Below are 26,233 nucleotides of genomic sequence, written 5' to 3'. Positions count from 1 at the left end.
CACACTTTTAGGTTCAACAGACTTTTATTGAAAATAAACCATGTAACATTTTTACTGAAATTTGAAATCGCAGCTTAACTATCCGTAGATGTGACCTAAAATGAAACGTATGCTGCAAGCCGGGTTAGGTAATCAACAGAAAGGAACAAGCCTGAATAAACACACAGGCAGAAATGCAGGCAGGTGTTACCATCTACCCTCTTTCCCCCCTTTCTATAGACACACAAGCTTTGTGGCAGTCTGCAAAGGAAGGGTCTCCTGAGGCCAAGGTCACCTCCCCGCAGACCAACACAGCTCTGCTCTGGTTCCCAGATGTTCATATGCGTGCACACACAAACACACAAAGAGACCTCCTGAGCATGCTCTTGGAAGCTGAAAACAAACAAACCTAAATGGACAGACATATTGTACTGCTGCGGGCGCTAACCAGTCACACTGCGACTATTTGTTTATGTGTACACAGACTACTTGACCTGCATATAGTAACTGCTGCGTGTTTATTTGTTTGCCTGCTTAATTGCCGAGTCCTTATCTCTTTAACTACCATATCTGTCTTGCACGTTTTACAGCAGTTGCACGTTTGTTTGTCGAGACCTTGTATGCGCGAGCAAACATGACCACGATAAATTCCATTAAGTATACTTGTAGGCACATGTGTATGTGTGTGTGAGTAGATGTCTCCCAGCACACATATGTGTGCACTTGTTGAATAAATGATCTATTCCTGGGTCTGTCAAGGAAATGGGGGTGGGTGGGTGGAGTAGGGGTTGAAGCAGGCCATTTGGATGCTGATCGGTACAGACGTGTGTATGTGCAAGATGGTTGTTGCTGGTGGAGGGTGGGGGCAGTGGAATCCACACCAGACCATCTATTATAATGACAGGAAGCAGGAAGTACAACCCCTTCACAGTCACATGGCTGCCAGCTGTCTTGGCAACAAGAAGGAAGATAGAGAAGATGATAGGGGTTGTGTGCATGTGTGCCAGGCTGTGTGTGTGCGTGTGTGTACCAGGTATTACTCACATTGTGGGGGACTTAAATCTGTTTTCCTTATGAGAAAGCAAGTCCTCATATAAATCCCTACATTTTAAGATGACGACATGTAGTGGTTATGATTAAACCTATCTCCAGGATATTATAGTAAGACGCTGTACTATCCTCTAAAGTTGTGGCTACACAAGTATTTGTGTGCATTTGTAATGTCCTAATGGGAAATCTTCATTTTTCAAACACAAAACCCAAGTGAAATTATGCAAAAACTCAAACTGTCCTCAACCCTAATCTCAATTCAATTCCTTCTCCATTAGAATGAACTCAAATCTATAAGTCGTTCGCTTGCACCCATCGATGTTCCACAAAATCCACACTGCACTAATAAAGCTACATTTTAACCACATGGATCTGTTTAGTAGCTGCAACTCAGCACGCCAGCTCCCACTTACATGTATACATTTTCACAGGTATGCACACATACCTTCACGTTCTTCACATGTAGAACTCACACCCATTAAATGCACAAAAACACACTTTTGCACCAATTTCCTCCAAGCTAAAGCACACTGGACTTACAGCTTTCCTGATCAGGAATATTAAACTTTAATGAATAAACGTAAGAAGCACGTATTATTTCAACAGTGCCATGCAGATATGCATTTGTATGCCATATAATATACACACTGCAATTGCCCCTCATCTATCAAGTAATCTTGGGTGAATTATATCAGCCTGTTTCCACATATAACGAGAAGTCCAAAGCATGATCTGTCTTCTCCCTTTGTAACATCTATAAGCTCCATGCTTTGCAGGCTTAGACCTGGGTAACTAAATCGTTGTCACATTCAAAAACAGCAATCACTGTATTTCTCCTTTAGCATCCAAAAAGGCTCTAAAAATGCTCACTTGTGAACACATACACACACAAACACACATAAATATTCACCTTCAGACAGGGTGCAGGTGGGTGTCTGAGTCTCCTTGCTGTAAGAGACGACCTCTTTGGGTAGGAAGTCTACTTGTGTGATCTTAGAGGCCCCCAATCTCTGCATCCTGCGCCTGGATGGCAGAGAAGACGTTCTCATTAGCTCCTGATCTACTGTGGATAAATCCAAGCTGTCGATCAAACAGGGCATCATTTTTCATTTCAAACGCCAAAGTTTCAAGTAACAAATTACATTAAACCATTAAATATTTTATTACTTAAAGTCGAGGTTTTTCAGTATGACATGCAGTCAAAATAGGATGTTTTGCAGGTGAATGTTTTAATAGTGAACAAGAGGAGAGGAAAAAGCTGTACCCGAGCTCAGAATCAGCCTGCAGCTGCAGCACAGAGGGGTCTGTGTCCCACTGCAGTGTCCTGATGTCACCAACAGGGGGAGGGGGAGGGCAAGAGAGGACATGCATGTTTACAAACAAACACCTTATAACAAATACAAAAACACTAAAACACACGTGTCGTGCACAAACAGACATTAGCACATGAATGTGCGCACAATCTTATGCACTGACACCACTTATAATAGCCTATCACAGGAACTCCCATTGATTTTCATGCAAAAATGGCACTGGAAATAATTTAAACAGATAAAGGAGATGAGGCAGATATATTATATTTCATTAAACATCAATGTGCTCTGTTATTTTAAAGATCTCTGCTTACAAGTCGTTGTGGAAGAAAAAGATTGATTTATATCAGTGGAAAAGCTATTTGATGTCCTAGTGACTGCAGAAATATTTCTATGTACACTACATCCAGCTAAAACAAACATATATGTGTCGAGTGAATATACATCTGTAGCATGACTGACTAGAAGCCTGTACTACAAAGCAGTGGTCTCATCCAGGTAACTTCAGGTTTAATTCTGGGGGTTCAATACTGCAAACACGGTTCACTTCTTCCTGGGGTAAATCCCTGCTGCAAATCTAACCTGCTCCAGAGTTGGTTATGGTCTAAATTAGAGATCAACAGCTATGAAATCACCGCCCACTGACCAATCAGCTCTCAAGGAAACAGCGTCACCATTATGAGAAGTTCTCTCAGCAGTAAAGTCTAATGAAGTTTTTCTAAAAACATCTGAAGTCATCAGTGATCAACAGAGATTCTTAGACACAATTTTATTTTTTGATTTTTTTTTCTTGTTGGCTGCAAACAATTTTAACAATGTTATTGTTCTGTAAGCATTATGATCCTAAATCAGGGAATTTATTTTTACTTACTGACCTATCAAATTTACAGGTAGACTAATGTTTGAATTCTGTTTTTAGATTCATTCTTTACTGTTAAACATCACCGAGGTTACAGCTGAAAAAACTGTCTTTTAAACATTTAATGAAATATTTGATTGTAACAACTAAATCCTTTCATGTCTTAATGGTAGAGTCTGTATTTTTGCTGGCTTTCTTTCCTGGATTCAAAAAGGCTCAACTTTATTCATAAAACAGCTCTCCTCCAGGCTTATTGAGCACTTAAAGCACCCACACATTCATACAATGCTTTTAATACTAAACCGCAGTACAGTGCATTTCCAAACAGACTCCCCCACAATGTTTCTTTATCTGTAGCAGCTGTGTTACTTTCAGTCTGCATTATGTGTTTAACATCGTCATACTTTTCTAATTGTGCAGGGTTTTTGTTTATAAAATCCATGACAGTACATTTATGCATGTTTGTGATTGGTCAGATGCGGTCACTCCTTTCATGTAAGCGTGCAGCGGAAACTCTGGGTTAACATAGCAAGTTGATAACCAGGGGCATTTGACCTTTTATCCTGATCGAAAATGTGACGGTAAGTGAATCTAGATAACAGAAAGGTATTCTGGGTATGTCGAAGTTCAGGCTCACATGGTGTTTTTATTTAAAACTAAAGGGCTGCTCTCCTGTAGTTTTTTTCATACCTATCCTCGCCCACTGTGCAGTTATTCTAAACATATTTAGGAAAAATTCAGTGTTTCACATTCAAATTAGTGCCAAACAATACATGGAAATCATGTAACACACACACACACACACACACACACACACACACACACACAGCACATAATTTAATGGAAAAAATAAGGGTTTGAAAATTGCTGTGGTTTGCATACATGATGACAGTGTACTTTCTATACATCATCAATATTGAATACATCCCTGAGCTCAATGCTGAGATTGGTTTTGGGGATTTAAGAGTGAAAAAGTCGCTGCAGAAACCCGAGGAGTTCTGTGGCAGCTTGGCTGAGCTCTGGCAGCCATAAAAGGATAATGCTTCCAGCCTTCACTACACTTCTTGATGATACCTTCAGGGACAGCGAGCACACCCGTTAACATTCAGCTTGCGCTACAAAGCGCCAGGTGAGAGTGGCAAGGCATTTCTTTAGCCTGACAGGCCGGCTGTTTTACAGTAACGGGGATGACACTTTAAGCAGCACTGGCAATTCTCTGAAGACTGAAATGACTTCTGTGGTTCAGCTCATGAGAGCAGAAATCTTTCACCCCAGTATTAGAGGAGACAGGTAAGCTTCAGATGAGAACACCAGCAAAGAGTGGAGGAAAGCTGAACAGAGAAGCTGGGGCACTGCACTGTTTTGATCCTATAAATCACATTGAGGACACAAAAATAAGACAACTGACAACACTGTGGGTTTAATCTCCCTATGAGGGTAACCTCAGCCAAAGAGAGGTGAGAGGGTGTTGGGGGTTGGGGTAAGGGGGTAGGGGGTGAGGGGGATTCCTGTGTTTAACATGAAAATGCTTACCTTGAGGTCTGTGCTTGGGACTTGTTTTTAGAGAAACCTGACCTAAGAAGGGACACACACATACACAGCCACAAATGGAGAGCTCAAAATGGCATGCCATCATTCAGGGTGGATTTGGGGGTAAAAAAAAAAAGAAAGAAAGAAAAAAAGAAAAACAAATCATTCCAGGAATTAACACTAACTCACCAATTTGTAAAATCCAATTTGTAAAAGCTAAAAAGAGATGAAAAATCCTACATAAGGCAATTTCTGTCTAATACAAACTTTTGCATGTTCTGTAGCCCCAATTCCACCCCTGGCTGTACCAGAACATCACATCACTAATGACCCCTGAAGGCATCACTCACACATCATCCTCAGTCAGCTGTCGTTAAAAAGCAATGGAAAGCGCTTGATGACCACTCGTGTCTCAACAGCATTCACCAGAGCCGCCATGTGCAGAACTCAGAGAGCTCCAGCACGTGTCTGGGTGAGTAATGAATGAACAGGCGTAAAAGTAAATCCTGCAGTAGCCTGAGCATGTATGATGAACGAGCGCTGTGATTGCAGCCTGTGGAAGGGGAAATGCTTATATTTTGTCACTTACGCTCAAATGAGCCACTTTGAGACAAACATATGGTTCATGTCCATTGCTTCATACAAGAGCTAGTTTTATTGGCTCACTGTGGCTGCTTTCTAAAGGTTTTCCACTATGGTTCGTGCTTTCAACAGCTTATATCTGGATTTATTCTACAGGAAAGACATGAAAGGAAAAGCTGTAAAGTGGTCATCAAAGCACTGGATGCCATGACAAATGAAAGACACCAAATTCAAATCCTAACCTCACCACTAGGAACATTCATCCTTACCTAAACCTGTTGAGCCATTCACAAGGAAAGAAAGAAAATATGTCATATGAACCATAAACACCCACAGCCAAAAGCCTTTTAAAATTATTATCCTTTTAAGATGTTAAGTCTTCAAGAAGCCCTACATCGGTGCACAACTATACAATTTGTTGTATAGTTCTCAAAGAGAACCAGACATGTGAGGATAAAAACTTCTGTCACGGTTTTCAAGTGTCTCCCACGCAAATGCACTGGTTGAAAAGAATTAAAGGAACACTTTTAAAGCACATCAGATCTCAGATTGGGGAAAAATTACGCTGGATATTTATAATGATATGGACTGAGTAATGTTAGAAACCAAAGGATGCCATTTCATTTGATGGAAATGAAAATGATAAACGCTCAAAACTCAAAGTGAAAAATGATGTGGCAGGCTAGTCCATCACCGCAGTAACTTAAAATGCTTCTCAGTTGTGTGTATAGCTCCAGCGTGCTTGCATGCATGGCTGACATTCACACCAGTGGCCTGCTGGCAGTCCTCATCCTATTCCAATTTGCACAAAGGGGCAGATACTGGTCCTGCTGATGGTTTAAGGACTTCATACGACACTGTGCAGCGCTATAGAGTAACTGCCTGACTCCTGGAATCTCCTTCATGCTCTCAAGACTGTGTTGGGACACATAGCAAATCTTCTGGCAATGCACGTATTGATGTGCCATTCTGGAGAGGTTGGACTACTTGTGCAACCTCCAGGTATCACCTCACCCTACCAGTAATGACACTGACCCTAGGCAAATGCAAAACTAGTGAAAAAACAAAAGATGAGGAGGGACAAAAACACCTGTGGCCTCCACCTGTAAAACCTTTCCTGTTTTGGGAGATGTCTCATTGTTGCCCCTCTAGTGCACCTGTTGTTCATTTCATGAACACCAAAGCAACAGAAACTGGTTAACACCCCCCTCCGCTACTTAACTGACACAATCAATATCCCACAAGTTTAACTGACTCTGATTAAAAAGAGTTCCTTTAATTTTTTTGAGCCGTGTGCTTAAAATGTAATTTTTGTTTGATATGAGACGGTGAAAAATGTTTGATGAATTTGTGTTGACCCTTAGAAATGTATTGATTTGAACAAATGTGATGAACTAAGGCTTCTGGAATTACAGCTCGGCATACAGTGTTTGATTTTGGCCCACCTGCCTGCTGCTCCTCCATCGGCCGAGTCCTGGCTCCCTGTCTCACTGGGTGTGCTTACTGATTTGGAGGGGGACACAGGAGTCGGGACTGAAAAATAATTAAAAAATTTACATTATAAGCTGCATGTCATTGACAAATAAAAAAAAAAAAAGATCTAAAACAAAAAGACTATCACTCATTGTTATCTATTTATGTTCAGCAGCTTTTGAAGACACGTTATAAATAACCTAAGCTTATAATAAGCACTGGAAGTGACCCAGTTTTGAGGTGTAGGGGGTGTTATTACAATTTCAGACCACTAGAGAACAGTGATCTTCCAAAAGCTCATTTCAAGTGACCCTGAGGATTTAACCTGCTCTGATATTTGAAGATTTATCATAAAAGGAAAGCAACACTCATTTGTAAACTCAAATGGGTCCAATAGAAATTGTTTGATTACTTCTGATCAATTATTTCTACCAAATTTCAGAACAGAGATAATCAAAGGGAGACAACAAATTAAACACATAGCTGGTGATTGTGTGCATCTTAGCCTGATGCATGGAGGGTTTTTGGCTGTAATAATGAAGGTTAGTGTAGTTTTTGAACAAAAAAGCTATTCTCTGGTGTAAGTGTTCTAGTAAACATTTCAGTGAAAGGAGTCAAAGAACATTTTAGTATTCATTTATTACAATACTGCATACCTAGTGGAGGCTCTGGTGAGATCCCAATACTCTGCAGCAGGGCCTCAGTCTCCCTACGCTTGCGATCTAAATCTGAATCTTCTGGGGTCGCTTCTGTCTTCTGCTGGCTTTCTGTCTGCTCCGGATAAGTAAAAAAACAAAAAACACCAGTTTATCCATCATAACTCAAAGAACAGCTTCACTGCTCTAGCATCATAGATTAAGACATGCAGCTGCATGCACATTTTGATCCATACTTAAAACACCGACCTTGTGCACATGCATAGATGCTGTTCGTGTGTCACAGCCTGACAAAAAAATCAGTCAACCGCACACAAAAAAGGAAAACATACAAAATGAGTGACGATGGTGGGAATTTACTCACTTTTTTCCTTACCTCTTTCTTCTTCCTCTCCTCCTCCTTCCTCTTCTTCTCCTCCCTGATCTGGGCAAGGCGCTGCTTCTTGCGCTCGAGCTCAGCTTTTAGGTCGCTTTTGTCCGACATGGTGTCCTGTGGGGCTTAAAGTAAGATGACCAAACAAGAATGAACTACATATGATTCTATTAAGCATTGATTTAGAAAATCTCCTGTGCGGCAGCTATAAATCTGTATGAGACAATGAATTAAAAAAAAAAGTTTTGACGTATTTTTAAGTTCAAAACTGGATTTTTGATTTGAAAGCCAAAACAATATCGGTTAGCATAACCAAATATGAATATAAAATACATATATTTTATATATATTTCTTGTGTCATGGAACAGCTGCCACCCTTACTGAGCCAAGTGGGGCTCTTCAAAGAACCCACCTTACGCTACTAGTGGATGCCACCTGGGAAGTGGCCCAGTCAGAGCTGTAGAAGCTCCAGGTGTCTGGGATAAGTGGGTCAATACTGAGAAGAGAGCAATCCTGGCAGAGTGAAGTACAGAGAACATACACAATGGTTCTCTATTACAAGGTTGAAAATGGATTTATTTAATTTTTTCATTATTCTTTACCCAAACACAGCTGAGTGAATGGGCTTAATTTCAAAGATATAAACCACATTATTACCACATTCAGAGTGCTGTTTTGTTGCAGTAGTACATCACATTTCTATAGCTCTCAATGGAATTTAAAGCATACTTCCTGTAACAATTTTCTTACCTTTTGAGAAAAACCAGCTTTGCCTTGTGTAAATTAACTCAGCCTATGCTTTTCAGGATCAACTTCCTATTTGATGCTTGCCCCACCCACCTATGCCAAGTCAAACCAATGGGGGCATCCATGTGTGCAGTTCTAAAGCCAGGGCTTAACAAAACAAAGCTTTCTTAAAACCTTTGTATAATTATGCTCTCCTGTTCTAATTCTTTCATTTAGTTTAACTCATCCCTTAGAGCTGCACCATGTGATCTACTGGTTGAGCTCATCGAACTATGAGCCTGCTACAGGCTGCTAATTTGATGCCTGTATTAGCTGTTGCACGTGGTAGCAACAATATATAAGTGATTGGCCAATTTATTAGGTACATCTGCTCAGCTGCTCATCAACACAAATATCTAATCAGCCAATTACATACCATCAGTTCAGTTTCATTCAGACATGGTCAAAATGACCCTCTGCATTTCAAACTGAGCATCAGAATAGGGGAAAAAGGCAATTTAAGACAGTTTGAACAGGGCATAGTAACTGATGCCAGACGGGCTGGACTCAGTATTTCAGAAACTGCTGATCTATTGGGATTTTCCCACAAGACCATCTCTGGGGTTTACAGAAAACTTTCTGAAAAAATATCCAGTGGGCAGCAGTTCTCAGGGAGAAAGTGCCTTGTTGATGACCACACTGGCAGCAGACCACACCAAGGTGGCGCTCCAGTCAGCTAAGATCAAAGTTGAACAAAGCATTATTACCTGGTCTGACAAATTTTGATTTTTGCTGTGACGTTCGGATTGTAGGATCAGACTTTGGGTTAAACAACATGAAACTATAGATCCATCCTGCCTCGTATCAACAGTTCAGGCTGACAATGGTGGCGCAATAGTGTTCGAGATATTTTTTAGCATACTTTGGGCCCCTTACTACCAGCTGATCATCATTTAGTGTGCTGGTGTATTGTTGCTGTCCTTGCCCATTCTTTTATGATGGGCATGATCAGCTTTTTGATGGCTGCTCCCTGCAGGATAACATGGCGAGGCACAAACCTCAAATCATCTCAAACTGCTTTGTTGAAAATAACAATGAGTTCACTGTACTCAAATCCCCTCCACAATCACCAGATCCCAACCCAATAGAGCATCTTTGGGATGTGGCGGAACATGAGATTCCCATTATGGATGTGCAGCCGACATGTGCAGGAAATGTGAGATGCTATCATATCTATATGGATCAAAATCTCTGAATCTCTTACTGAATGTATGTCATAAAGACTTAAGCTAGCTCTGAAGGCAAAATTGGGTCAAACGTGGTATTAGGAAGCTGTACCTAATGAAATGGTTTGTGAGTGTATAGGCAGAGGTTCAAAACTATCACCAAACCTGAGTGTTAAGCACACAATTAAGCCTATCTGCCGCTGTGTAGGTCGTTTTATCTTCTTACACATTAGCACAACAGAGCTGACACATACAGAGTCATAACAGAAAAGATAAAAAACACAACTACATATGCAACAGGAAGAAAAGCTAAATTTACTGTGCTCCATTGACGGCTATCGCCATTAAGGCATTCGCTGCTAGCTAATTGCAAATGTGACAGCTTTTATACAAACGTCGACGCCTTTAAGGCCTTGTCATCAGCGTTACAATGACATTTAACAACACAAAAGGGGCCTAATTTACCGAAAACAACCGTACAGCGAATAGTGTTATTGTTTCACTCGTACCTCCTCGTCCACTCGTTGTGATAACGAAGTGTCACCGGCAAAGATGCTGTCTCACTGCTGCACCTCGGGAAAGACAAATCAACACATCCTCCACCGCTGTCCAAATGGCACCGTATCAAAGCCGCCGTGGTACCACCGAAGAGGTCGGTTAAGCCTTTTCGTGTGGTTACTGACAAAATGGGTTAAAACAGATGGAACAGGTGCACGGCACGCCGATACATCCCTAGGAAGAGCGAGCAGGATGATGCTGAGAAGGAAGAGGGGTTGAAATCCCACCTTATTTGACCACAACTGCGAACGTCGCCATCGTGTGGTCAAGATTGAGAAGTGCGTTTTAAACGGCTAGATCTAAAAGGTGAACAGGAATTATTCAGCATTTCGGACGCATAACTTTAACAAATAAAGAGGATTTAATTTGTGGTTTGGATATTTGAGGGTTTCATCCATATATATGTACGTAATCAGTCGGTTTTTTTACTCTAAGGATAAAAAAAGTTTAAATCAGATAAGTAGTTCAGAGACTTCGTCGGTAGGGGATGCGCGTAGAGCACGTTTAGCATCCCTCGATGCTAAAATGACTCCACCCAAAGTGAGGACAACACGGGTTCTGATTGGTTGTTTCTGATGTCAATCTCTGCACCCCCCCCCCCCCCCCCCTCCTTTCCCCGTCTACAGTCAACAACACACGTAGCACAGCACAGAAGTTGAATTTGAGGGGCACAAAGCAGCCTGTAAAATGCAAAGACGCTGCTAGAGAACAAAAACACCGGGGAACCCATAGTTTCCTCGAAGCTCTTCAGAGGTATGACACCGAGCTAGCTGAGAGTCGTCAAACTGGGCCGTGCTGAAGAGAGAAAGGACTGTTTGTTTCTGAGTTGGAGTCTGCAAAGGGGAGAGGGGAAAATGAAGTTCGCTCAGTTTTTGCTGAAAAACAACTTTGTGGCTGGGATACCGAAACAAGTGGATAGGTTTTCTAAGTTTTCTCCATCTCCCCTGTCTATGAAGCAGTTCATCGACTTTGGTAAGTGAACTAGAGCAAATTGTTGTTGTTTTTATTTTATTTATTTATTTATTTTTGTGTTTGTATGTGTGTCTGTGGTAGTGGTACACTTCCAGATTTTAATCGTAGGTCAGAGTTCAGTTCAGGTGCGAAACAAACTGCCCGAAGGAAGCATATGCCCACAAAGATGACACAGAGGTCATGTTTTTGTGCTTGCTCAGTGTTTTTTCTTCTTCTTCTCCCTGATGTTGGCTGTCATGTGACTGCAGGCTCGGCCAATGCATGTGAGAAGACCTCCTTTGTGTTCCTCCGCCAGGAGCTTCCTGTCAGATTGGCCAACATCATGAAGGAAATTGATTTCCTCCCTGACAAACTCCTCGGCACTCCATCACTGAGGCTCCTCACCAGCTGGTAAGAAATTCAGATGCACAGCAACAAAAATCATATTTATGAATCCCAGATTCCTGCACTGTTCAACTGGTCATTCAAAGCATGCAGTTCACTCATGCCCTCTGCTTATCACCTCATAATATTACTTCCCACACATTACAGCATCTGCATATCTACAGTGACTTCACACACGCAGCCATCCTGTAGTTTTGCTAATCTGCACCTTAGGTTGTGTGACTGTTAACTTTAGATGTGCACCAAATCTCTTCTTTTCTCAGCCAGAGGATTTCTGTGCACTCGCTTGGCACCTGATCTGGGAACATGTTTTATGATCTGTTCTGGATTAGATAAGACAGCCAGTCCCTGTTTCACATGGTTGTGTTGTCCCAATGGGGCTTTATGACTTAATTATTAATGCATATGCCTGGTCTCGCTTCAGCGGTGCTCTGTGAGGAAGCAGCACCTGTTTTTGACTTTTGAGGAATGCATGCTACTTGGTGCTTTGTTGCTGTCACAACCTTCAAAGAGGAGCTGTACCAGCATTCCATATTGCGTGAACCCATATGCACACTCCGATTTCAAGGTGTAGGAGAACTCATAACCATGTTGTTCTTTTAGCACGTTGACTGTGAGAAGAACAGCTGTGATCTCTTTATTGTTATCATACTGTAGCTATGTCTCTGACCAAAGCAGCTGAAACGTTTGTTCCTAGTCTAAAGAGGTTGGGCCAGGTGTGGTTCACTTCCTTCTGTAAATGTCCTTCATTCACATGGTGGCTAAAATAAAGTGCTTTGTTACCACTTTGGCATGTTTAGCCCTCTAGAGTTCCTGAACTTATAGAAAGCTCTAGTCCTTGTGGTGGGAATGCACTGGTTCCTGTAGTGGAAAAGGCCCCATTTACTGGAGTTTTACTGTCGTGTGTTCTGCCTCTAGATTTTACTGTATGCATCACAAAGCAAACACTACAGATGTTGGCTAGTCAGCCTTGTTTGTTTGCATGATTGAAGAGCTCAGCCAGCTTTTCTCAAAAACTAAAATAGCAGTTTGCTTTTCCATCAAAGCAGCATCACACACTGCAAATGGTACACTAACCATGTTGATGATGTATAACTTATCAAGCCCAGGCAACAACCCCACTCTTAAATAGAAGTCACAGCAGCAACTATATTTGGCCATGTACCTCATGGACAGTAACGTCCTTTTTCCACTGAGCTTTGCTTGCAAAAATCATCGATCTGTTGTTTGTTATTGGTGTTGACGAGTCAAGACACTTGAGGCTTTGGCATTTGGGGGAAAGTTGCATAAAACATCTATTACAGGATGTCTGTTTGCAGAGTGTGGAGGGCCGGGAAGGTCATTTGAGGGACACGCTCAGTGTGTTGAGTTGAAGCTACACTGCTGGTTACCTTTCACCCAGTTTTTGTGCAGTGAGGCGGCGCAAGAGAGCATGACTAGATGAGCTCAGCACTTCCTCATTCACTGGTCTAGACCAACAACAATCATCTTTTATTTAAAGAGAGGATGTTGTTATGTCATATTCCAACAGCTACAGCAAAATTCTGCCCAGAGTAGCTTCTTTCACATGCTTCTTTTTCAATATATATTGCCTTTCTTGCCCTTTTGATTTGTGATAAATTAAACTGTGCTGCTTTAAAAATCTATTCTTTTGTGTCCATCAGGTATTCTCAGAGTTTGTTGGAGCTCATAGACTTTTTAGAAAAAGATCCAGACGATAAGGATGTCCTGAAAAAGTAAGTCGTATGCAGAAACTATTCACTATATGTGTACTAACTGTAAACAAATGTCTCTGCCAGGCTTTTTGTGTGTGTTACAAATCAAATTATTTATTAGGCGAGTGATGGCCAATGCTAATTCAACATCTGTGTAATGACACGTTAATTAATCAGTAGTGCAGTTGTCTGAATCCCTGATACGGTTCCGTTATTCATGCTCACATGAAATCACAAATACCCCGCATTGCATCGAGCAGATATGACGTCTCATTTTTGTCATATCTGCTCGAGCTGAACTAAATATACCCCGGTCTGGCAGGGAGTGAACTGGATTTTAAGGGAGGAGCAAAATGAATGCATTGGAATTTGAAAACTAAAACCAAGGCATCATTGTGCAAGAAAAAGTGGGACAGTGGACGTTTAATCACAAGTTGTTTACCTGGTTTATTCATTCAGTGCATTCACCGTCTGATGTTTGCTTTGACTTTTTGTCAGGTGCCATCTTTTTGAAATTGCTTCACTCAAAGCAGTTCCTTAAAGTTACTAACTGCATTTATAATAGCTCACTTCTACAGCTGATTTCTTATATGGCTAACCTATGTGATGTGCTGTCTATGCTGATGTGCAGTAACTCTCACAATCATCGTGTCCCTTCACATATTCATGCATTTATCATGTTGTTGTCTCCAGCTTTACACAGACTCTAGTAAACATCAGGAACCGGCATAACAACGTGGTGCCCACCATGGCTCAGGGGGTGGTGGAGTACAAGGAGGCTTTCGGCGTGGACCCCGTCACCAACCAGAACGTTCAGTACTTCCTGGACCGCTTCTACATGAGCCGCATCTCCACACGCATGCTCATGAACCAGCACAGTCAGTATAGTTACCTGTGATTAACTGTGAGTTAATCCGCACAGTTGTTATCATTCACAGTTCATGTCATTAAAGGAGCCCTCTGAAGTTTTCATTTAAATAAAAGTGAAATAAATGAGGTTTAAGGGTGTTTTCACACCTGCCAGGTTTAGTCTGGTGTGAACACGGTAATCGCACTCAGGTGCTGGTCTCAGTCTGGTTCCTAATGAACAGCAGTACATTTCATTTATGGTGTGAATGTGAGCTAAAAAACTTCCTGTAGCCATGTAAGCTTTGCATTCTGGGATGCAGCAAGGTACAATACATTTGCAAAGGTCTGTACAGGCAAGCAGCTAGCTGTGAAATGAACGTAAATTCTCAGTGTTCTCCGATAGTCCAGAGCACAGAAATCTTCCTTCTGTGTTTATTTCAGTTGCTCCAATAAGCAGACTGAATGTTGTCTTGTAATTTGTAGTGACACGTTCCCGTTTCATTGGAGTTAACTGTTATTGTGTGCAAATTAAATCAGATCACAGGTAAAAAGTCATAAAGATTCATACCAGACATACTATAGGTGTTGACAACACCATAAGAAATACTATTGAGCCCATTGACTTCCTTTACATTCTGTATTGTTGGTCAGTGCTAAACATATCAAAGGGAATCAGCTTTTACAGCTGAAGCTCTGTTAGAGATCTAAATTTCCAAGGAAGCTGGCAGTACTTATTTAGCCAGGCTAGTATACATCACTAGAAGTTAAGACAAAAAGAACTAAAATAAAAAAGAAGGTTAAGTGGAAGTAAAACCAAAAGCTTTAAGTTACACTTGATGAGCTGATTCAGCACCAAGTTGTGTTCTCGTGTATTTTTAAGAGCATTTTTTAAAAAGCTGCAGTAGCAGAAAAAGATTCAGACCCTGCTTTTGCAAAGGGGAGGAAAACCTGAATTACAATGTGCTGATTATGGACTTCCACTACTAGTGTTGGCTACTACATCTTTAACCAGTATGGCATAATCAAGGCCCAACCTGATAACAACAGTTTTACAGCGGTGTAGCACTGCTGTCACACTGACTATTTAATGAGTCTGGCTTTATTTCCAGCTGAACAAGCATGTATACTGTGTATGTATCACAGATGAGCCTCTCATATATATATATTTTTTTTAAATATGTCTACTTTAGCATTGATATTTGACGGCAGTGTAAATCCGGCCCATCCCAAGCATATTGGCAGCATTGACCCCACCTGTGACGTTGTGGAAGTAATAAAAGGTAAATAATGATGTTTCTCATAGCTATGCACACACACTCACGCCCATGCACGCTGTGTGTTATCTGTTTTCCACCACTCATCTGTACATACAGCTTCGTGACCTTTTGACCTCTGATGTTTTGAGTCAACACACATAGTGTGTGTAAGCGGTGTTGTGTTGTTATAGTGCGTGTGCACATATGATCACTGTGAGAACAAGAGCGAGGACTTCTATACCCTTGTTATTTCAGGATGTGCAGGTCTGGTTTTTTTTTTGTTGTGGTAACAGTTTCTGACGCCGAGAACGTCACGTTTTGATTCACTTTGCAGATGCCTACGAAACCTCGAAGATGCTGTGTGAGCAGTACTACCTGACCTCTCCAGATATGAAGATCACAGAAGTCAATTGTAAGTGTTTTAAAAAAATAAGGTTTACTTTATAATTCAGGATGTAGCGCTGCTTGGATTTTCTGCTCGTTGCCATCTGTGAGAGGAAAGTTTTGCTGGGTTTCCTGTTCCAGAAACAGAACTAACTGAAAGTTACTCTAAGTCAGTTACCAGGGTGACAGGCTTTGTTAACCAATCACGATCACTGGCAAGTTTTCTTATCTTTGACTCCTCCCCTTCTGCTGCAGCTGAAGTCGCCTTTTGACACTCAGTTCCTCAAATGTACGGCTGATACTAGAACATGTATAAGAATGTGGTCACTTGCAGAAGTTTACATCTTCACAAACACTGAAATCCCAGTTGCATGTTTGCTGTTTACGCATGTTTGACAGTTTTATAATCAAGCTGTCATGAGCGTAGAAACAGGGATCACTGGACCTTGCGGATTTATTATCAGCTCAGAATAAAATCAGCAGGTCACATCTTTACAACACTGTGACTCCATGAAGGTGCTAAAGCATTGCTTGCATGTTACTGTTGTAATCCATGTTTAAATGAACAAATCTGTAGCAAGCCTTAGGATGAACAATCATTTGACTTGGCGTACTCGGGCCAAATGATGGAAAAAATACCTGCTGATTAGGTAAATATTTGTGAGTACATTTGAGTGTAATGACTTTAGGATTGTTGTGGACTTTTGAATGCAGACTGCAGATAGTCAAAATGTGCTGTGTAAAAGTCTTGATCCATCCATCATTTCTTTATATTTTGCTAGGAAAATGAGAAAAAGTTGCAGCGATTTATTGAGACTTGTAGACACCTTTAGCTTCACCTTTACAATCATTCTGTCATTAATATATAAGGACGGAGACAGGAGTTATTTCACAGGGTTATATTCAGCTCAGAATAAAATCTGTAGTCTCAGTTTTTCTAACTCTGCGGCACAGAGTCACAATTTGGATAAGAAAGGCTCTGCTCATTACTTGTTGCAAATCCTGATACCGAAGCACCGTCGTTGTTGGCTTTCTTCTTCTACTTATGCATGTATTTAACTCAGAGTGGACATACCAAGAATTGATAGAATGAACTCTCAAGGTGCCAAAGTTTTTGGATAGACGTGGAGCCCTTTGAACCGGAACAAGCCCCTGCTGTTCTCCTGAACATAATCTTTGTTAGTTTTATACTGAAGATATCTGTTACCTGTCTGCTGGCTCTGCCAAAACCTCGACACTAGAGGTTCCCAAACTTGAACCATAACATTCATATCTACATAGTAAAGATAGCTGTATGCCGTTTAACAGAAAAAGAAACTGCTCTTTAAATATATAGATGATATAGATACACCTGTTCTGTTACATGGTATGGTGAGAGTTGATCAAATAGAGTTTAATCTATCAAGGAAGAGATTCAAGAGACCAGCTGCACGCCTTTTAATAAGACCCTAATGGTTAAATATCTGTGACTGTTATAATACATTTAAAAAGTGTTTTTTGGGTTTTCTTGTGGTCAATGTTTTGAAATGTTTCACAGCCAAAAACCCTGGCCAGCCCATCCAAATTGTATATGTGCCATCACATCTCTACCATATGCTCTTTGAGCTCTTCAAGGTACAGTATTAAACACGCACTATTAAAAACAGGACATTTAATGCTGTTCCTCATGGGTCTCCTCACTTGTTTTTCTGACTCCGTGTTCTCTGTCAGAATGCCATGAGAGCTACAGTAGAGATGCACGAGACGAGCACGACGTTGCCCTTGATCAAAGTTCGTGTTTCACTGGGCACTGAGGATCTCACTATCAAGGTAAATGAGGACACCATGCGTGATGATAGGCTGGAACATTTAAGCTCCAGGCAGCACTGTACGTGTTGTACTTTGTTCTAAGTCTGCTCTGGGTGTATACCATAAATACAACTAACCTGCAGACTTGATACGCAAAGTACCACACTCTTAGATTATGTTTAAATGATAAAGAGTTCACAGGCAAAACACTAAGAGAACTCTTGTAAATGCAGAATGCTTGTGTTTTATTTTTAGATGTCTGACAGAGGAGGCGGAGTCCCTCTAAGGAAGATTGAACGTCTCTTCAGCTACATGTACTCCACAGCTCCCAGTCCAGTCCGCGTAGACAATGGTCGTAATGCCCCTCTGGTGAGACTAACACTGTCACACTTGCTTTTAGGCTTTTTTTTGTCCTTAAAGGTGCAAATCTTACTACTAGAACTCAGTAGCACTGCCCCTCCTCCTAAAGTTGAAGGTGGTGGGGTTGAAGCTATGGTGGCTATTGTAGGAACTCTGACTGCTGTTCATTTGCAGCAAGTGATGCAGGCTGTTAGTCTGCTGTTTAGCTCAGCTGTCAGTATGCTCGGTGTCCCTGGCTATTTATTCTGAAGATGCCCTATAAATTCCCACAAAACTCAATGAGTTTTTCAGGATATCTTGACCTTTTTTGTGAGTACTGCGATTTATTATGTTAATCTCAGTTAGCTGCTGTTAGTCTCTGTTAGCAGCTATCATCCTCTGTTAGCTGCTATTAGCCAGCATCAGTGAAACGTTTCTTGAAGTGGATCTAACATTGTTAGATTTAGCAAATAAACTCAATGTGAGAATTTAATCAAACTGATTATCTGAGGAAAAGTGAGATTTTTAGGACACTCAAGCCTAACATTTGCTGTCATAATATGAGATTATAATCAGCTATAAATCAGCTGTTATAACATTGTCTGCTGTCTGGAGACAGGAGGGCTACATGTCTAATAATGTGCTGACAGTAAGTAGCTGCAACAATATCTGGAATAAATGAGCATGTTTATGCACATGTTTGTGTGTTTAGAGCCCTGACTTCAGTTCAGGAAGTGGTGCCGGAAGTAAGGAGGAAGAGGCTGAGGTGGAAATTTATTCAGTCTCTAGCCACATACATCAAATGTGATTAGTTGGAAAGGTGTTCTCCATCTTGGCCACTGTATTCAAGATGGTGGGGGAACATGGTGGCATCAAAAACTGGTGCTTTCTTCTATGTATGTTTAATGGATTCGTTCTAAGTCTAAGAATCCAACAATTTATTGGAAGATGCAATTAAACACTAATAAATGTATATTTAAGAGTACAACATTCTTGTTTTCCATTAAACAAACTAAAAAAATACCTTACCTCTGTTTCTGCCACTGAAACAGAACCTGTACTGTGGCCAGTTTTTGCCTGTTCAAATTGTGGTGTTCATCAAAGCTCTATCCTTGTCCCACTGTCATTTTCCAAATATAGTTAAGTCCATAGGTTTTGAACAGTGACAAAATTTTTGCAGTTTTGCCTGTGTACATCAAAACTGCGGATTTAAAAATCAAACAGTCAGGATGTGATTGAAGTGTAGACTTTCAGCTTTAATTAATGGAGGTTAACAACAATTTTAGAATGAAATTATACACATTTTTATACACATTAAAGTCTACAATTAACATATCTTCATGATATTGCCTTGAGGCGACTTTTTTGTTGTGCTTTGGCACTATATAAATAAAATTGAATTGAATTGAAATACTCAGGGTTTACAACAAGGTGCAAACTGGTGTTTAAACTCAAGAACAGAAAGACCACATTAGATTTTGCCAGAAAATATCTATTAAAAAAAGGCCTTCTCAGTTGTTTTAAACAAATCTTTGGACAGATGAAACCAAGATCAACATGACGTGTATGGAGAGGGAGAGACCACTCATATTCCGAAGTATAGCATATTATCTGTCAGACATGGTGGAAGGAATGTCATAACATAGGAATCTGTGGCCGCCAGTGTAACTGGGTCACTAGCATTTATTGATGAAGTGACTGCAAAAAGCAACCAAAGAGTTTCTCAGGCCAAAGAAATGGGATATTCTTCAATGGCCAAGTCAGTCACCTGATCTCAGTCCAGCAGAGCAAGCTTTATAATTAGTGAAGTCAAAAACTGAAGGCAGAGAGACCAAAAAGCAAAAAACAAGCAACTGAAAACAGCAGCAATAAGGTCCTGGCAGATCTCAGGGAAGGAAACACAGCATTTAGTGATGTTCATGGCTTCAAGACTTCAGGCTGTCATTGACTACAGAGGAGTTTTAAAAGCATTTCTTATGTTTAAAATTAAACAGCTTTATCCACTTAATTTAGGCCTCTTATAATGCAATACTATGTATGAAAATGACTGTAATTCCTAACCAGTTAATGCAAATTTCTTCGGTGAACCGCAGTGAATGAAAGTCTGCACATCAATGACATCTCGATAATTTAATTTAAACTGCACTGTGGTGGTGCACAGAGGCAAAACTACAAAAAATTGTGTCTTTATCGTTCAAATTGTGGACTTCAATGTGGGTGAATGGAGCTCTGCTGGGTCTCAGCTAGACAACAAAGGTGACTGGGCCTGTGATGTTAGACCTGCACAACTGTGGAAGGCTACAAACGTCCAGTAACTTATAATGGAAACTTTTTTGTCTGTTAAATCTCTGCTAAAGACAACATTTGATGACCTTGCCTGTACCTTTTAATGATAGGTTCTGAAACCTTAATGACAGCACAAATCAATAAAGACTGTTTAACGACTGGGTTTTTTCCAAGAATAGCTGCAGAGGCAGAGACCACCCTCACTAACGTTTGTGGCAAACCCTGTCATTTGGTTCTGCAAACAGGCCTGAAATATCACAGAAACCACTCAGTTTAGAAAAGGGTCACTCCCAGTATGCTTTCAAGGGGTAAAATAGAGTAAAAATTCCCTTTATTGACAAGCTTTTATGAGAGTTTTTTAAATATAATTTTCAAAATTCTGGATTGTTCTTAGTTTTTCTTTGTTTTGGAGGTGCTTTTATGATTATTCTGGTGTTTTTTAATATTTGCAGTGTCTTTGTGTTAAGCAATATTTAGAAGAAAAAAAGGTGTTGCCTTTAAACCTGACATTAGGAGTAAACCTGAGTCTAATTCACCCTGTTTTAACCACTTACACAAACAAACATGGCTGCAAATGAGCTTATTACACCGTGAAATGCAGTCAGCAGTGGTTCACTGGTTTAAACTCTAACCATGAGAGACTCTGCTATTTTTTTAAATGTTGGAGTAGTTTTAGATTAATCTATAAAGACAGTGTAACCTTGTTATGTTTCTGCTTTCCCGACCTTTATTCAGGCTGGTTTCGGCTATGGCCTGCCCATTTCCCGCCTGTACGCCAAGTATTTCCAGGGAGACCTGCAGCTCTACTCAATGGAGGGTTATGGCACATCAGCGGTCATATACTTGAAGGTGAGAACAGCTCCACCTTAACACATAATGTCAAAAAATAACGTTGAAGGCCAAGTTGGTGCAGAGTTCACAAACTTGCATGCTGTTAGCCGGACGTACTGGATAGGCTGAGTGGAGGCAGATGCAGAGTAACTATTTAATACAGAAATGTTGTTAGTATAATTTACAAGGTTACATTCTGGAGATCGAGGGATGTCGTTTAAACAGGCTACTGAGTTCTAATTAGACACACATGGACCTCGGCAGGAGAGCAGGGTGGGCGGGGGTGTGGTTAGACTCCAGTAATGCGTTCCCCTCCATGCTCTATCACTAGGCCCTGTCTTCAGAGTCTGTGGAGAGACTTCCTGTTTTCAACAAGTCGGCCCTGCGGCATTACCAGTCCACCACAGAGGCCGATGACTGGTGCATGCCCAGCAAGGATCCAAAGAAGCTCGGCAGGTATGAGACGAGCGGGTGATGTCAGACTGAGGAAGGAGAATGAGGAAAATTAAGAAGAAGAGAGCACATGTCGGAGGAACCAAAAAGCTTTCAGCGTGTTGCTGGACTTGGATTTTTGTCGCGGACTCTTCTCTCTCCCTGAGGGAGGGCGGAAAAAACAAAAGTTTATTGTTGGTATGAAGAAAGCAGTAACAAACCTAAACCTGAATCTGATTTCAGACCAGCCGTCACGTAACATAAGCTCACCCCACAAAATGTGCTGCTAATGGGAATGGAACAATTAATAATCTCCTTTTTACCTCAGTGATTACGCTCAGAAAAAAAGTCCTCTTTGTGTTTATGTAACATTAGTATCATTCACAATCCAGACGTTTGGTTTATTAAAATCACAAGTATTTTGTGTTTGTGCATTAGGTTAAACGCTTTTGTTTTTTGTTTTTAAAAAAGGCCAGCCACAGCCGACTGAAGTGTTTGTGTCTTTGAGCGGAACGGGGGCGCGTTCGCTGACTGCCGCATAAACACAAAGGGAGCAAAGTCTGTTTCCAACGATCAGCTATAATATGCAGCGCTGCTTCGTTCACACAGCTTTCAGCGTTTCTTTGTGAACAACAGCAAATGTGAAATTATTTTTGCTGCGATGCCACATTTGTGTGTGTTGGAGGATTTTCAGTGTCACTAATTATGTACCTCGTGTCTTTATGCGAGCTGAAAGGAGTTTGAAAAGTCGAGTCATGCAGAGGAATGAGTGGAGAAATTTATCATGCCTGGTCAGATGGGTGAAAAATAGTTGCGAATGTTCCCTTTACAGTGATTTTAAAGTGTTAAAGTATGTGTGAAGTTTAATGGGAAGTACAATTTCTGCAGGAAGTTGTACTTTAGCTCCCTGTTTTGTAACACACTGTAAGTCTTCACCCTGTTATCTGTGCCTGACATGATACAGTCAGTATTGGAGGCACGTAGGAACAACACAAACAGATGAGAGAGGACCTTATGTAAGATGTAAGCCATTAGCTGCCAGACATACTTTTATATTCAATCCATTTAGTTTTAAGTTTGTCTTGGGAACTTAATGTTGAGAAAATATTTTAACCTTTATGTGATGTTTTCCCTTGAATTCATAGATGTGCAGTTTTCACCTTTTACTCTATAAGTGTCACTCAAAGGCCAAGTGTCCCTGCACTGAGTCTGTGGTTCACCACCAAGAGGACCAGTGAATGTAGAAATTAAAAAAATAAACTCCTGTCACCTCTCAGTGTATCGTTTCTTCAGATCCACTTCATGCTTCTGCACTTTGTTGTTCATTTGAACAGTCGGTGAACAGAAATGAAACCGTTTACAGTCTGTAAACAGCTCCCATTTGTTACCGCCCTCTTAAAGTCTCCCTTCTCTTTTTCCACAGCTCGTTTTAGGAAACTTTGCTGTTTGTAAGTCGCCATAATAGACGCAGTCCATTGGCTTTCTGTGGCCGCCTTCCAATAGAGGCCGAGAACAGGCTGTCTTGTTTTGCAGCTTCCTCTGTGTGCCCACAAATGCGGTGCTCCTTTCTAGTTTGGTTTCTCTTTGTTTGTTTGTGTCACTCTGTTCTGTTTTACAGTTTACTGCCATCATCATACAAATACAGGATTATGCAAGGTCGATCTGAAAGATAAGAGAGAGTAAGACTAAGTATAAGATCAATAAAAGCAAAGACCTTTTCTCCGACGTAATCCTCACTGGTATATTTTTAGAATTAGGCCACTCGGGTCCTGGTCCTTCAGTCATCCTAACAATGTTCCCTCTACAGAATATGAACACAGGCAAATCAGAAGGCTACGTCAGACACTTGGTTTGGATCTCTGCTGTGAATCTTGGCATAGAAAGTTAAGAAATACAAGTGAAGACAAATATCACAGCACAAATATTAGCTTTGTTCCGTGTTCGACTGTGCAACGTGCTGGGGCACGAGTTCGCCTGGATTTAACCTTTCTACTGTTGACACTGTTTGTTTACTTATAAAGTTGACATGCCAGTACTGAAAAGCTGCAGCAGACACTTTTGGTGCATAAGATAAGATAAGATAAGATAAGATAAGATAACCTTTATTAGTCCCACACGTGGGAAATTTGTTTTGTCACAGCAGGAAGTGGACAGTGCAAAAGTTATGACGCAAAAATTAGAATACAATAAGAATAAATACAGTACACAGCTGTACAGAATAGAATAAAATAATATACTATATACAGTAGAATAAAATAGAATAAAAATATACAATAAGATAAAAATAGAATACGAATGCTATATACAACTGAGTAAAAATACAACGAGATCGACTGTCTTGTTTAATTTTGAGACTTCACAGATGGAGTGGCCCAGGATGGCTGGGACCATCTCCAGGCCTCCTTCCACTGAACTGGATATGCAGGTACTAAAAAGGATTCATGGATGGATTCAAGCTGCAAGTTTTGGTAATGTTTGGTAATGCTGGGTTGTCCAAAAAGTACAAAACAGAGGTCCAGTACAGACACCTCCACATGACCTATAGACTGCTGTAAGGTTCATAATGACTGTACCTTTCTATCTGAATTACTGGTTATAAACAACTTCTGCTCTTTTGTTCACATTTCATTTATTTGCAACTGCACTACTGAGCAGAAGCTCCCTTAGGCAAGCGGTCTTGTAATTTCTTCAAGCAGCTGTGGCGACCCCTTATGGATGAAGGAGCAGCCAAGGAATACTTCTCCAGGCTTCTTGAAGGACAATCAAAGCTCTTCTTTGGATGTTGGCTGCCTTTTGTTCCCACACTGCCTCAGTAATGCTGAGGTCTGGGCTCTGGGGAGGCCAATCCATGGCTGACCGTGGCCTACTGCTGCCTTTTCTCACTGTTCTTTAAGAATAGCTTCATTTCTGCTCATTTCTGATGAGGCTTCTGGTCCAGTGTCGGGCCTTTGCTGGATTTTTTTCCCTGTTTTTTAAGGACATGACTTTCAGATAATTTCAAATGCTGTAGCTAGATTTTTTAAAATTTTATTTTAGATGTGCTACTTTTGTCCAGTTTCCTGCCCATTTTTAAGGACACACTGCACTTCATGCCAAGATGTACCAAGTTGTTGTGTCAATATCTCAACTATTATAGGCTCAAAACTTTGACACCGTATTATAATCACACTTTCAAGTACTGAAAGTGTGATTATCCAAACAATAAATATTTTGTAGATGGTTTTCTGAATATTTTAAAATGACTTCTCCTCGCCTCAGATATTCATTTTGTGTGTCTCTATAATGCATCATTAGAGACGACACAAAAATACCAAGCACGAAGCTTTAATCTTAACGTTTCATTAGGTTGACAGTTCATTTATCTCCTCTAGCGTCTCCTCCAGTCTGCCTCAGTCTAATGACTTCTTTCCTCTGTTGTACATTAGTCTTTCTCCCGGTGACTCAGCATCTGGATGAAATAGACAGACATCATTACAGCATGCTGTTGTGAAAGGACTGGGCCATGTTCTGTAAAGGATTAAAGGCAGACTTGACACCTTTCAGAACAGTTTCCTCTAGGAGAGGATTTACTGTGCTCATTCTGGTAAAACCTGAAAATAATATTAAGTTCTTCTTCTTCCTTTTTAAGAAGTTATCTCTGATCTGAGGGCGTCGGGTGCTTTCTTGCACTGCAGACAGTGTTTTCCTTTTTTTTGGCTACAAGCAGTCCACTGGAAAAACAAGCACTTGTTCCGGAGGGTTTTGTCAAGTGTTTGTTCTCCTGAAAGTGGAACATGAGTTTGAGAGTGCGCATTAAGGCTGGTTGCCGGGTAGATTTGGAGCCTTCTCTGCATGGGCTGTCCATAGAGAGAGAGTCTGGTCAACACTGCACAGGTGGAAAATAGCTACAGCAAAGAGACTCGCACTAAAGACACTTTAGATGCTTCTTTTTGGGTGGCTAAAGGTCCCTCTGTCACTCTAAAGAATAAAGTAAATGCAAACATTTGCACATTTGTCGATTAAACATTTAAGGGTTAGGGAGTGATGCTGTCACTGCTTTAAAACTTCTTTCTTTTTGCTTTTCTGTTATCATCACCTTAGTCATTAATGTAAGTGATCTAGAGCTTCGTACATCTCATTTTTAGTCTTTTATTGGGTCATTACAAAAATGACCTATAGATCCCATTATCTCAGACTCCTCTGGGTGTTGGCAGAAACGAGACGCTGATAATCAAACTGTTTCTTTTTAATAAAATTAATTTCAGACTCACCAGGCTAGTAAAGGTGTCAACATAGCAATATATCTATTGACGCATGACGTCACGTTTAGTTTCATTTTTTCAATATATTCTACATTTATATCCTCAAAAATTGATATGGAGCAAATTAACTACTAATAACCTCTTTCAGTGGGTTCAGACGCTGTAGAAACCTTGGCTGTGTTATTTGCACTACTGATTAATCATGAAGCTGCTTTTGTTTTCAGGGTGCACTGTGTCACGACAGGCAGTGTTCGAAGCTCTGTCCTTCTAATTGGACACCTTCTCTTTATACAGACAAAAATGTCAATCCACAGCTCTCATTTAACTTTTAACGCCCCCATAATTTGGTCCTTATCTTTGAAAAGACCAAATGGTTGTTATTTTTGAATGCAAGAAATTCTGAATGTGGTAGTTTGTTCTCATAATAACA

The 26,233-nt window shown here is 40.6% G+C and overlaps 2 protein-coding genes across 6 annotated transcripts in view; one reads left to right on the top strand and one right to left on the bottom strand.

The window, feature by feature from the left end:
- dync1i1a (dynein cytoplasmic 1 intermediate chain 1a) overlaps positions 1-7,926 on the bottom strand; it is a 63,140-nt gene extending 55,214 nt beyond the window's left edge. The window contains exons 1-7 of one of the 5 annotated variants that reach the window (XM_085345758.1): positions 7,807-7,926; positions 7,443-7,560; positions 6,759-6,846; positions 4,921-4,947; positions 4,735-4,776; positions 2,294-2,353; positions 1,940-2,052 (exon numbers count right to left, since the gene is read on the bottom strand). In XM_085345758.1, the coding sequence (XP_085201884.1) occupies positions 1,940-2,052; positions 2,294-2,353; positions 4,735-4,776; positions 4,921-4,947; positions 6,759-6,846; positions 7,443-7,560; positions 7,807-7,926 (568 nt within the window). Of the gene's footprint in view, positions 1-1,939; positions 2,053-2,293; positions 2,354-4,734; positions 4,777-4,920; positions 4,948-5,582; positions 5,589-6,758; positions 6,847-7,442; positions 7,561-7,806 lie in introns of all 5 variants that reach the window. The other 4 variants (XM_085345761.1, XM_085345759.1, XM_085345760.1 and 1 more) reach the window with 4 other exon arrangements.
- Positions 7,927-10,947: 3,021 nt separating this feature from the next.
- Positions 10,948-23,292, top strand: pdk4 (pyruvate dehydrogenase kinase, isozyme 4). Its single transcript, XM_085345858.1, has 11 exons — positions 10,948-11,298; positions 11,547-11,688; positions 13,347-13,418; positions 14,091-14,275; positions 15,437-15,526; positions 15,837-15,914; positions 17,424-17,500; positions 17,597-17,695; positions 17,930-18,043; positions 21,035-21,148; positions 21,462-23,292. The coding sequence occupies exons 1-11, from the start codon at positions 11,181-11,183 to the stop codon at positions 21,603-21,605; spliced, it is 1,233 nt and encodes a 410-aa protein (XP_085201984.1). The 5' UTR covers positions 10,948-11,180; the 3' UTR covers positions 21,606-23,292.
- Positions 23,293-26,233: the final 2,941 nt, after the last annotated feature.

This window comes from Diplotaxodon limnothrissa, linkage group LG22 (assembly GCF_057381915.1).
Source record: "Diplotaxodon limnothrissa isolate DT_005_m linkage group LG22, D_limnothrissa_male_GT1.1, whole genome shotgun sequence".
Classification (NCBI taxonomy): Eukaryota; Metazoa; Chordata; class Actinopteri; order Cichliformes; family Cichlidae; genus Diplotaxodon; species Diplotaxodon limnothrissa.
This window is presented reverse-complemented; position numbering and strand designations above follow the sequence as displayed.

What these genes read in the sequence shown, in the direction of transcription:
- pdk4 (XM_085345858.1), top strand. Translation starts at nt 11,181, where the DNA reads ATGAAGTTCGCTCAGTTTTTGCTGAAAAACAACTTTGTGGCTGGGATA. An exon ending in GAAGATCACAGAAGTCAATT is followed by an intron (nt 15,915 to 17,423) that starts GTAAGTGTTTTA and finishes AATGTTTCACAG; the next exon opens with CCAAAAACCCTGGCCAGCCC. An exon ending in CAGCGGTCATATACTTGAAG is followed by an intron (nt 21,149 to 21,461) that starts GTGAGAACAGCT and finishes CTCTATCACTAG; the next exon opens with GCCCTGTCTTCAGAGTCTGT.